This window comes from Equus asinus, chromosome 12 (assembly GCF_041296235.1).
Source record: "Equus asinus isolate D_3611 breed Donkey chromosome 12, EquAss-T2T_v2, whole genome shotgun sequence".
NCBI lineage: Eukaryota > Metazoa > Chordata > Mammalia > Perissodactyla > Equidae > Equus > Equus asinus.
Genome location: NC_091801.1, coordinates 62,854,886 through 62,868,647, shown reverse-complemented (window position 1 = coordinate 62,868,647; position 13,762 = coordinate 62,854,886). Strand labels below are relative to the sequence as shown.

Genomic DNA, 13,762 nt, shown 5'->3' with positions numbered 1-13,762 from the left:
GCTGTGAATAATTCATTTATAGTGGGGAAAAAAGTGAAGGACAAACTAAACTTGATCCCAGTAATCCTTAAATCCTCACACACAAAAAATGACTTGTATTTATTTTAAGAGGAAGACCATGTCCTTTCTGTTCCCCTTTGTCTTCAAGAACTAACCTTTATTGTTAATTAAATATTCAAATTACATACATTTTATAAATTAATCTTTATTTTTACAGATAATGACCATTATAACTACTGCTGAGATCTGCAACTATCTTTAACTTTATTCTCTGCACTAAGAAGGCAGCACTTTCAGGGTTTAGAGGTAGATATTCTAATTCAACAAGAACCATTTTAACTCCTAAAAGCGTAAACAAAGGAATTGTGTTAGTCAGGAATCTTCTGAGTACAAGTCATAAAAGTCCAACTCAATTGACTTAGGCAAAAGGAGACTTTATTAGGAGGCTATTAGAGTATTTTCAGATATCTAGATGACAGCAAGGGCTGGGGTTTTAGACAGCTCGACCCCAGGGACAAGGAAGTTCAGTTCTTTCCATCTTTTTCTGTCCTCCCAGTGGTGCAGTTTCAACCTCCTTCGTTAGAGCTCACACTTTCTCACATGGTGGCCACCAGCAGCTTCCAAACCCTGCTATTGCACAGTTTCTACCATCAGGAAATACTCATCTACTCCCTTAGTTCTAGTTCAAAAACTCCCGAGACAAGCTGATCAACCTGGCTTGATCTGCATGACTATATCCGTGGGGAGATGGATAGTGGGATACTTAGTGGTGGGGGTCGGGGGGTAGCTACAGAATAACTAACTGGACAGACAAGCCAAGAATAATCAAGTAAAATAAAAACATGCACAGATTCCGAAAGTTCAGGCAATGCCAGAAAGTTAAGGTGGCACAAAATAGCATACTAGAAATTGGCATTAAAGCATTCTTCAGTACATATTTTTTTTACTTCTCGGCCAAAACTTGGTCATATATCATTTTCTATCTCTTCCCTCTTAGACATTTTCTGTCACTTCCCCATGGCATCTAAGTTTGGGCCTACAAATTGCCCCTAAAATCTTACGCAAGGCATCCATGATGTTACTGTCAGAGTTGTTTCAGAGATGTCCATGTTATTTTTAGGGTTCTGATCTTCAAGTGTGCATTTCCTTATTCCCGATTCAGAGCATTATCTTCTGAGCTTTGAGATTTTGATGCAATTTCCAGTTCATACTCCTTTTTCAATTGCTGCATTTTCATGTTTAAATCCAGTACAGTTCTGACCAGTTGGCGATTTTGGAAATGCATTTCCAGCTAAAGCTTAGAAAAAGAATAAAGACTTTTATTAGCCTGAGATATGGATCAAATGAAACTGCTCTCTGCACCAGAAAAATAAGGACTTTATAGGAAAGGAAAATAAGATATCAAGAAAGATGTATTTCTCATCTTATTCTCCAGTTCCGACTGTTTGGCCTGGCTATAAAACAGACTTTCTATACGACAAGGTAAAATCGGATATACAAATAGCTTTTGAAATGGCCTTGAAGTGGAAACAAAAATAGCTGATGCCCAAAGCTGTCCGTATGAAAACTTGCTGTGCACAGAAGGCTGTTTTCAAGCAACGGCATGTGATGTGTGATGAAATCATCTATCTGTATGAGTTTTCTTAGCTACAGGGTAACTGCCCAGGGCCACCTGAGCATTCGAGCCCTGGGCCCATTTACTTGATTACTTGTTATTTCAAGTTTTTAGGACTTTAAATGGTCTCCCTGTCGAGCAAAAATATTTAACAACACCTTAGAGGCAGGTGTACAGTTATGTGTAGTTACATAATCTAACAAGTTTCACTCTAGAGTGAAATCTGTTATATAGCAAGGCTGATTTATTCCCTCCTCCAGTGGGAGATTGCGAAGGTCTTCATGTGTTAAAAAAATAGATCTCTAGGGCAGTTTACCTAGGAGGCAGTCCAACAAGGCTTAGTCCAACATCATCTCTGCATGACAGTTGAAAACTAGTAATCAACTATTCAGAAATTTCTTCAATTAGCATCTCGTTTAATGCACTTCATAAGCACCCTGTTCTCTCTGCTTAAAACTCTTCATCAACTCATCAAAGAAAACACCCAGGACGAGCCAGGGTGTTCTGTTGTAAAAAGCAAATATTGGTGATCCCCTCTCAATTTGCAACATAAAGTCTTTGGATAAAATTTTCTTTCCGTTTTTCCTCTGGCACATTTTTCTTCATTCTTCAGCACCTAGAACCACTTCTCTGATAACAAGAATTAGAAATGAATAAGAAATAGAGCATTCGGCAAACAAACATTAACAGTAACGACACAACCACCAGCCCCAAAAGCCCCTGTACCGTGCCTACAGGAAGCTTCAGCTCTCCAGTGTGGCAGAGACGCTCTATAATCCTGCCCTGCTTTTCCAGCTTCACTTCCTGGCACTCTCCCCACCCCAGCCCCCACGGCCGGTGGTCAGAAACCTTGCCTCTTCCCAAATAAACACTCCGTGCTGCGTCACATCCCCTTCCGCCCCGTCTGCTTAGGATGCCCTTTGGCACCTCTCTACCTGCTGAATCCAGTCAAATGCCAGCTCTTCGTAGAAGTCCCTTCCCCTGTCGCCCCTTATCTGTGCTCCCACAAGATTCTGTACATGTGCCTCTCATAGCACACAGACTACACTCGACTGATGATTGACGGCTTAGTTTGTTTTGTATTCATAACTGTATTCCCAACGATGGGTGCACTGCCTGGGCACAAACATGGCCGGTGCTTTGTGTGTTTGTTAAAAGACTGAGTGAATGAATGAATGTATGAACTGGTGAATATCCATCCTGTCCTTTCATGCCAAGAATCAAGGAGTAAAATTATTCATGATGGCTCACCACCTAAGTAAAGTGAGTGTGTGTAATTCACACCTATTTATGAAATTCAAACACTAATAGGCCCTTAACTTTTCTGTCATCATGGATCCCTTTGAGAATCTGATGAAAGCTATAACCCTCTCTGAAAAAAATGTGCTTTATGCACCTACAAAATTTTGCATACAATTTTAGATACATATGAATGAAAATGAAATCCATTCACAGACCCTGGAAATCAATACATCCCACTGAGAAGAACAATTCAAACAACAAATAATAGCAAAAATAATATAAATAGCAGCATGTCTCTAGTTAATTGAACCTGTTCAACATTATTCCTTACACAAATATGACCCTAACTTATGATATGTGCACATATCTGCAGGGATGTATGCCAATTCCCATAGAAATCTGGTTAACGGCCCATTATCAGAAACCACTTCTTCTAGCGTTGAGCATGTTAAGCTAAAGCATCTACACTCTTCTGCCTTTTTCTCAAGACAAGTCACACACATTGGTGAACTAGTTGGTCGAGATGTTAACCATGGTCTGGAGCCCGGGGACACAGTATCTGTGTAAGTATGAAATTCTCTGGCTCCTTTCCAGAAAAACCCTGGATCTTTGATACCAGTGTATTTGTCATTTTTTTCGGACAATGAGTCTCCAAGGTCTATAAAAATAATTATCATCATAAAAAGAGCCACTGAATAGTGCCTATGTTCCAGGAATTTTATGTAACATTATCTCATTTAATCCTTAGAGCAATCCTATGAGATTATTATCACCAGTTTACAGATGAGTAAACTGAAACTCAAACTTGCTAATTAGCATTCCTAAAGTGGTAGAGCCAGTTAAGTTAGGAGAGCCTTTAAACGTTAACGCTGGGATATGAACTCTCAACTGTTTGCAATCGTATTCTCCACCTCCTCCCCACCCCAATAGGTATTGCTTGCCTAAAACTCCTACTTGTAAAATGACTTGTTAGAATGGTTGGAAGGTGTCTCAGAGTTTATTCTACATAATCTCTTCATTTGATTTAAAAAGGAGTCAACTGAGGCACAGAGAAGGTGCTGACATCCCAGGTCAGCAGCACAGAGATGGCTGAGCCAGGTCTCAGCCTTCCACTTTGAGGTGCTGGCCCCCAGCACACCCCTCCAGGCGTGTATCTCCGCTAAGGACGGCTCTCCCCTATCGAACTGCTCAGATGCCAGAAGAAAACCACATGTTTCCGCAATATGGTTGCGTCAGAGATAATTCATCCCTTGTCAAATTCAAATTAACACGGATAAAATTACATTTTTGCCCTATTGCCCATCTCAAACTCCGAAACAAGATAATATTCTAAGGTTCTTAAATCAGACAATTTACTGATGGCTGAATCAGTTCTAAAGTCGTGGTTAATATTTTATCTGTATTCAATGAAAAAGAGCAAAATTTTCCAAGTTAAATCTGTTATACACGTGCATGGGCAGCACCATTTTAAACTTTGAATGGCTCTTCTTCATTTTGTCCTGTTCTAATTTTATCTATTTGGAAATTATTTAGATTAAAAAACGGTGATCTAAAATCTTTACCTATGCATTCCCTCCAGTTTAACATTTGGACCTAACCTGCCTAATGTTTAAAAGAGACAAAATATCTTATTGTAAAAAATAGCTTGTTATTTCCTGTTTTCTGAAATCTTCACAAGGGGAAAGATAAGACTAAAACTTTCGGAATAAAATAAATGGTTGCTGATAGACTTGCTCCATCGATCCTATGAGAGAGTTTATTTCATTGAAATTTCCTCCACCACACGCCATACACACACATACTAAGAGTTCCCTAGAGGCAACTTTCTATAGGGTAGAAAGATAGAGAACAAACTGGAAAAGGGTTATTGGAGTCTTGGGCGCGTCACTAGTAGACTCAGCTCCCCACAGGTGCCAGCACCGCGGGTGCCGCAGGACCCCTTCCTTCCCAGATGCTGCTGGGGAGGTGGCGGCGTCAGCATCCTGTCGGGATGTTAGCCGGCCTTCCCGGGAAGATCGATGGCCCAGCTCCTCCTCGCTGCACGCTCTCCTACTCTCCCTCCCTGGGAACAGCTCCCCTCCGCCCCTCAAGTCTTGAGGTGGGCCACGTAGCCCCGGCTCTGGAGCAGGAGCCAGGACCAAGCGGAGGGCAGCCCCGGAGCTGGCCGCCCCCAGCGCGCGCTCACCAGCTCGGCGCTCAGCCGGCCCAGTGAGCCCTCGATGCACGCCCGGCTCTGCTGCTCGCGCGCCGCCGCCCGCTGGAAGGCGCTTGCCAGCCGCCGCCTGAGGTCTTCCAGCAGCTGGCGGGCGGCGGGGGCCTCCTCCGGCGCGCTCACGCTCTGTCCGCCCGCCCCCGGGGAAGCCGCGCGCGGGACGCGGGGCTGACGGCCAGACCCCGGCCCTGCCTGGGACTCTGCGGGGCCCGCGGGAAGCTCTGTTTCGGCGGCGGCGGGACGCCCCGGGCCCATCTGAGAGATGCCGGTGCCAGCCTTCCAGGCATGTATCGCCAGCGCCTTGTTTCCCGGGGCTAGAATTCCCCGGGGGGGAAGGGCAGAGGCGGGGACAACTAGCGGAACTGGCGGGACCCCTGCCAAGTGGGACGCGGCTATTGCTCCGCCACTCGGAGGCGCTCCCTGTCTCCCAGCCTCGTCTCCCTCCTTCTTCCGTTCTTTAGCAACAAACGAAGGAGGTAGTTCCCATCACTCTGAAAAGTTTCAACTGGATCACCTTTTCCTGGTCCTTGCAGTGTCATTCTAAGGGGAAGGCTTGGGCCCAACCAGTAGGTGGAAGTTGAGGTACAGATGCAAGGTTTGAGACCAAAGGTAGAATATTTTGTCACAAATATTTGTCCCGTTGCCTTGATTATTTAATACTTTATCCCTTTAAAATAAGTTTTTTGTTACTTTCTACCATCTGCCAGGCACTGTGGCAAGTGTTGGGGATATACGGTCTAATTAGGCCCCTTACCTCTCTCAGGTGTTCCCCCAGTCAAGTGGGAGAAGGTTGGCCCTGTTGGTGAGTTAGAAAAAAATGGTTTTTCCATAAGCCCAGCAATGCAGAAGGTGCTTGGGATTCAGAAACTTCGTGCTCCCCTCTATACTTGATCCTTTCTGCCACTTTGACATTTATGATGGGGCTCAAATGAAAAATAAAAATTCCTCTTACCCGAAAGTGTGTTATTTTATAATTCCCAATTCAGTGTAAATGTAAACGTGTGCCAGTATTACTTGTATATCCTCTATCAATAAACACAATCAGCTGCCTCTTTTTGATCTAATGGAGAATTTCTAAAAAGGAGTAAAAAAAACGTGTGTGATCGGAGAATGCAATTACATCCCCCCCATCGCCAAAAAAGGTGGCAGAGATGCTCATTCAGTACTCTCATCTTAGAGTTATTCATTAGTTCAATAAAGATTTACAAGTCACCTGCAGTGTTCCAGGTCTGTGACAGGCGTCGAAGGCAAAAGAGCTACTTTTTATTAGTGCTTACTATGTGCCAGGCACTTTTCAAGTATTAACCCATTTTATCTTAACAACCCTGTGAGGTGGGTGCTGTTAGTTTCTGCATTGTACAGATGAGGAAACTAAGGTAGAGGTTATGCTGTGTGCCAAAGATCACAAAACTGGTAAGTGATTGTCTGAGGATTTGCACCTGGGAAGTCAGTGCTCCAAACCACGGGGACATACCCTGGATGCACACTACCTCCCAAAGAGAAAAGGAAGTTGCTCAATTTACGTGTTGCATGAGTGAGTGTTCAAACTCCCTCTGCTCATAAAATTCAGCTCTAATGAAATGGCTCAAGGCTTAATTGGATAAGGAGGAAAACAGGTTACCAAGCCTTGCAGATAATCTGCCGAATTCAACACCTTACAACAGTTTACAACCTGAGCACAAAACCCATCATTGTATACTGTTTCATAAAGATTCTCTAGAAACATTTGAAGATGTGTTCTATTGGTAGAAATTATGAAAACCCATATGGCCTACTAGGAACCTCAGGTATACGTTTAGAATTTTGGGGGTTTTTGCTTGTTTTTTTGAGTGATAGTTGGTGGGGCTTGAAAATCAGCATTAGTCAATGTGCAGTATAAATGTTTAAAATGAGTTTTCTGCCATGATTTTTCACTTGTGTTTCCAGATCATTAACTTCAACAAGAATTTCAGTTAAGTTTGATTTAATTCAACAAATAACGAATGGTGTGTGTTCAGTGTTAAGCATTGTACCGTGTGAGGGAGATATAAGGATGAATGAGGCACTCTTTTTGCCATCCAGAAGCTTAGAGCCTGGAGGAGCAAATTGTTTGGTCATTCATAAAGCAATATTTATTTAATGTCTTATTACATACCAAGTAGTATACAAGGTGCTCAGGCTGCAAAGTGAACCACAGAGACAAAATGGTGTTTTAAAACAGACTGGTTTTACCACAGATGACTAATTTTCTTCCATAGACTTTTTTTCAGCTGTGCTGCATCTTGGATTTTACGATATTTTTTTTCTTTTATGCACACAAAGTGGATTGAAGCATTAGGGAATTAGAGTGACTCTAACGTGAAGAGACGTTTGAGTTAGGAAATGTATGAGTTATCCATTGCTGCCTAACAAATAACCCCAAATTTTAGTGGCTTAAAACAACAATAAACATCTCTCACGGTTTCTGTGGGCAAGAATTTGGGAACAGCTTAGGTTATGGTCCAGGACTTTCATGACATTGTCGTCCAATGTCGGTCAAAACTGCAGTCCCCTGAAGCTGGATGTGACTGCAGCTGGAGCATCTATTTGCAAGGGAATCATTCGCATGGCTTGCAGTTGGCACTGGTGGTGGGAGGCCTCAGCTCCTCTCCATGTGGATCCTTTACTTAGACTGCTTGAGAGTCTTCGTGATATAGTGGGCAACCTCCCTCTGAACAAGACAGAGAGAGCGAGCCAAATAGAAGCTCCTTATATGAGCTCTGAGCTACATTTTTATGACCTAGTCTTGGGAGTCACACAGCATTACTTCCATCATATTCTGTTCATTAGAATCCAGCCTCTAAGTCTGGACCACATTCAAGGGGAGGGGAATTAGCCTCCACCTCTTAAAGTAAGGAGTATCAAAACATTTGCAGACGTATTTCTTAAACGGCCACAGGAAAAAAATGATACCTTACATATATGTAAACAGTGATTCAAAGAACTGCTGACTTCCTGTCAGGAAAAAGTGAAGACCAGGAAATATTAGGACAATACATTTTTAGATTTAGAAAGAAAATTTTAATGCAGACTTCTATATACAGACAAAATATTCCTCAAAAGTGAAATAAAGATGTTTTGACATAAAAGAAAATTAGAATTTGTTACCAGGCAACTTACACTATTAAAACCCTAAAGGAAACCCCTTAGTGGATTATGTGATTCAATGACAGGTCAGGTCATCAACCACAAGTCCAACAAGCTGACAGTGCCTGAACCCAGCAGTCTCAGCTAACTGTCAAACCGTGTCGTACCTGGAATCATGTGGTCTGTATGTCCGTTTCTCCTATTAGCTTCTCAAGGACAGTGTCTCAGACTTAATCACCTTTTCATCATCTCCAGAAACTAGCACAATGCTGGCTTGAAACAAACACTTAGTAAATCTTAGTTAAATTAATAAATTGATTAATACAGCAGGGGAGAAGGCACTTAACATTCATAGAGCACCTCTTAAGCACTAGATAGATAAACATAGACATAGATAGATAAACATAGACATAAATACAAGTCCAGATGCAGATATAGATACATTTATAGCTATAGACATAAATATAGATATCAGTACAGGTATAGATAGGTATACCATTTAATCATCACAATTATCCTGTGTTTTGTGTTTTTTTTTTTTTCAGATGGGAACCTGAGGTTCAACGAAGGTAAGAGACTTACCTAAGGTCATGTAGTAGACATGGCTAAAGTGAGATTTGATTCCAGATTATATGGCTCCAAGGTATGCTCTTTCCCCTATACCACACTAGGCAATGTATAGTTGCAGAATCATTAAAAAGCTGCTAAAGGAGGTTAAAACTTAGAATTTCCTTTATTCTAGTTACCTAGACCAGTTCTTTCCTAGCCCAAGTGCCATCCTGCTGCCACCCTTACCTATAGCAAGGCCATCTTCTCTCAGGCCTTTTTAACCCCAGAAGGAGTTGAATGTGCAGATCATACTCCTAATTCATGCAGAACAGCAGCAAAACAAAAGTCTGAAATTCCTTATGCAAAAGCCTAATATCTCTAACTCTCCTTACATAAATTCATAAACATTTATTATCTCTCACAGTTTCTATGGGCAAGAATTTTGGAACAGCTTAGGTTATGATCCAAGACTTTCATGACATTGTAGTCAAATGTCAGCCAAAACTGCAATCACCTGAAGCTGGATGTGACTGCAGCTGGAGGATCTATTTGCAAGGTGAATCGCACACATGGTTAGATATCTCTAACAAAATGTGTACAGGATCTATATGAGGAAAAGTCTGCTGAAAGAAATCAAAACAGAACTAAATAAATGGAGAGCTATTCCATGTTCGTGGATAGAAAGACTCAATATTGTCAAGATGTCAGTTGTTCTCAGTAGAGTTCCAGTCAAAATCTCAGCAAGTTATTTTGTAAATATCAATAAAACAATTCTAAAGTTTACATGGAGAGACAGAATACCCAGAATAGCCAATATAATTTGAAGAACAAAATTGGAGGACTGACACTACCTGACTACAAGACTTACTACAAAGCTACAGTAACCAAGGCAGTGTGATATTGGCAAGAGTGGAAAAATAGATCAATGAAACCGAATAGAGAGCCCAGAAGTAGATCCACATAAATATAGTCAACTGATCTTTGACAAAGGAGCAAAGACAACACAAGGGAGAAAACATAGTCTTTTCAACAAATAGTGATACCAGCCCTGATATTGATTTCCCTACATTAAACCCAAGATATATGGGGTTAAAACCAAAGCACTCTTTCCCTGCTTACTCCCCGGCTTCTGGCTCCAGAATCCACTGTCCAGCCATGGAGCCAGGGAGACAAATGGCCAAGGAGAAATACCTGGATTCATTATCTCCCCCCTCCCCCCTCCCCTTCCCGAAAAGCAGTTACAGGTTGGTAGAAAAGCTGCTGACTAGCAAGGTCACAGGCTTCTTCCTCTCTGCAAGTAGTCTCAAGGCCAAACACAGGGTGGTGGAAAAGCTCCGACCAGCAAGGTCATATGTTCCCCCTCCCCTACCTAAAACCCCAAGTAAAAACCCTTACTTTTAGGTTTTCGGGGAGTTTGGGATTTCAGCATTAGCTGCCCTTTCTCCTTGCTCAGTGCTGTGTAATAATAAAATTCCTGCTTTCTTCCACTGCACCCGGTGTCAGAGATTGGCTTGCTGTGTAACGGGTGAGTGAACTCACTTCAGATTTGATATCAATAGTACCTGGACAACTGGACATCCACATGCAAAAAAATGAATCTAGACACAGACATACTTCCACCTTTCACAAAAATTAACTCAAAATGGATAATAGACCTAAATGATCATAGACCCAAGTGATCAAAACTGTAAAACTCCCAGAAGATAACATAAGAAGGCTACCTCTCAATTGTTTTGAACACTAAAAGGGAGTTGAATGTACAGACAGTATTCCTAATTCATGCAGAACAACAGCAAAACAAAAGTTTGAAATTCCTATTAAATGCCTACTCTCCTCTCTAAATCCCTTAAATAAATTCATCAGTTAATATGTACCTTTGTTGCAACTAATTTCTTTTTTTTTTTTTTCCTGTCTGTTCACCTTTCCCTGGGAAACCCGGATCTGGACTCTTTACGTGTTCTTTAGCTGTGCTTTGGGATCTTAGATCTTTTGCTTCCTCTTCAGCCATCCACTCTGAACAATTATGCTTTTAGACAATGTGCTCTGTGTGTTCCCACTGCAAACAGAACGTCCCTAAGTGCTTTGTGCAAAAAGAAACAAATACTACTCTAATTTTTTCAGTGAACAGCTTAGTGGTTTGAGCCATGGAAGAGTCTGTGGGGAACATGGTCATTTTGTTTTCTGGCTAATGAATGGTTGGCAAAAATTCCTTTTTGCTTGTGGAATGTCCAAAATGTAGTCATTGTCCTTCTAGCTTAATTTGCCAGAATTCTGAGTTCAAAACGGTGATTTCAAATTCCAGCTTGACCCCTTGCTGGCCATGTGACTTTGTGTAAACTCTCTGGGTCAGTTTGTTCACAAGTAAAATGAGAATTATCTTCCTCCTCACTCACTTGCTGAGTAGATTGACTAAAGCCCCCAGGAGGGCACTGAGCCAATAGGCTCTCCGTAATTGTGCTTCTTTATTCTCACATAAGGGATGATTGGGGTTCTTACCACAGGGACATGTTTCTGAACATTGCATCAGTGAACATCACAGTGCTATGTGTCTAAAAGATACAGGAGAATTAGGATTGCAAGGGAAACTGAGTCAGGTCTGAACTAAAACAGTGAAACCAGGCTGAAAAATGCCCCTTCCAGTGGGTTGAATGACCATTTTATTTATTTAGTGTGTGTGTGAGGAAGATTGGCCCTGAGCTAACAGCTGTGCTAATCTTCCTCTACTTTATGTAGGATGCTTGATGAGCAGTGCTCTGCACTGCACCTGGGATCCGAACCCATGAACCCCAGGCCACCGAAGCAGAGCACACTAACTCAACCACTACACCACTGGGCCGGCCCCTGGATGACCATTTTAAATTGTCAGTAATCACACGGAACCAGTATAATCATCTCGATCACATCCTCTAAGTGTGTAAAGTGAGTTATATTATTGTTCAAAATATTCTCTGCCTCTTGCATTGGGAAGATTGTATTTCTCCACTCGACTGACCTCAGGCTTGGCTGTAGGACTTGCTTAAGCCAATGAACTGTGAGCAAAGGGATACGTGATTTCTCAGAGAAATATTTAGGTTCTGTCACACAATCCATCCTCTTCTCTTTTCCAGCAGTGTGCCAGGGCAGACAGCTCCTTCACGCTGGGTCCTGGGATGGAGATATCATGGAGCAGAGAAGAGGCTGGCCTGTTATGGGGTGGGGGGGGGGGGGGGGTGGGGGGGCGGTGTAGTTTGAGTGAGAAACAAACATATATAGTAATCCAAGGAAATTAGTGTTTGTGGGTTTTTTTTTGAAAGCCCTGATGTCCAATTTTCCCTTTGGCTTATTTCCTTTTCTTAAAAGTAGAGTGCGGAAGTACGCATCCAGAGGACTGAGAGTTCTGGTAAATTGAAGTTTTACTGAGATATTTCTATGATAAGATCTCTGGATGCTTATTTGCCTCCAACAAGAAAAATGTAGTTGTTGGAAGGTACCAAACCTTTCTAGTAACTATCCAAACACATTTGCTCTTTTACTAGATGAGTTTAAATGAGTTATGAAAGTCATACATGAAATGTAGATAACAGTAACTGTTTTTTATTGACAGAGAATATATAAAAGGCACATGCAGGATACTGTATAATTTTAGACTGTCAGTTTGCAGTCTGAGAAGAACATCACAGCTTCATTTCCACACCAGATATAAAAAGGGATATGTTTCTTTTAATATAGTTTTGACTGTTTATCTTGTCGTCATGCTCTGTATCTTGAAGACGTTTCAATTACAGCCTTCTTCTAAGATTCAACTAAACATGACACCAGAAAAGTATAGAAACAAGACAACTTATGGCACTTTTCTTCAGAGCCTTTTGTGTACTGTGATATTTGAGTTTTGAGAAATAAATGTCAAATTTGTCTAAACAGCAACTTTGATACCCACTCCAATAAATAGATTTGTGTTTTAACATAAGATACACAAGTTAGCTATTTTCTTTGGCAATTTCAATTCGGAAAATAGTTACAGGTACTCAGGAAGCAATATCTGCTGGAGAACATTACTACCTTCTTTTAAGATTGAACTTTCTTTTCAGTAAAATTGAAATGTTATCCAGTCAATCAGCATATGTTTGTTGAACTCTACTTAATGCAATGCACTGTTCAAAGAGCACCCAAGCAGAAAAATATGTTAACAAATGCATTCCTTTTGTGACTGATGACGCAGAGTTAAATTGAACTGGTGGTAAGTGCCAGAAACATTTTTACTATTTGAAGTAGGCAGCCTCTAAACTGGCCCCCTGTCGCTTCTGAGATTATGTTACAAAAAGACTGTGAGTTTTGTTTTGCTCACGCTTTCTTGCTTTCTTGCTCGCTTGTTCTGAAGGAAGCCAACTGCTATGCCATGAGCTGACCTATGGAGAGTCCCACATAGCAAGGAATGGAGGGAGGCCACTGGACAGTAGTCAGTGTGGAACTGAAGCCCCCAGTCTAGTAGCTCATGAGGAATAGAGTCTTGGCACAACCTTGTGAGTGAGGTTCAGTGAGAATCCTCTCCCAGTCAAGCCTTCAGATGACACTGCAGCCCCATCCAAGACCTTGGTTGCATCCACCTGAGAGACCTTGAGGCAGAGGACCCAGCTAAGCTACACCACAGATTCCTGAACACAGAAATTTTGAAATAAAAACAATTTTGTTATTTTAAGCATGTAAAGTTTTTTTAACTGGTTTTTTTTTTTGGTTAAAAAATAAAGACTTTATTAAGGTGTGATTGACATACAAAAAGCTGTACGTATTTAAAGTATACAACTTGATGAGTTTGGAGAAAGGTATACACTCATGAAACCATCATCACAATCTGTGCCATAAACCTATCCATCACCTCTAAAAGTTTCCTCTTTCCTCTCTATTTATTATTATTAGTTGTTATAAGGACATTTAACATAAGATCTACCCTCTTAGCAAATTTTTCAGTATACAATACAGAATTGTTAACTCTAGGCTCTATGCTGTACATTAGATCTCTAGGACATATTCATCTTATATAACTGAAACTCTGATACTTTAAT

At 41.4% G+C, this 13,762-nt stretch overlaps 1 protein-coding gene across 1 annotated transcript; it reads right to left on the bottom strand.

The window, feature by feature from the left end:
* Nucleotides 1–420: 420 nt before the first annotated feature.
* Nucleotides 421–9,880, bottom strand: AARD (alanine and arginine rich domain containing protein). Its single transcript, XM_070480903.1, is given in 4 exon segments — nucleotides 421–1,291; nucleotides 5,043–5,198; nucleotides 5,200–5,524; nucleotides 9,843–9,880. Coding segments are annotated over 4 exon segments (663 nt in total). The 3' UTR covers nucleotides 421–1,147.
* Between the last annotated feature and the right edge of the window lie 3,882 nt (nucleotides 9,881–13,762).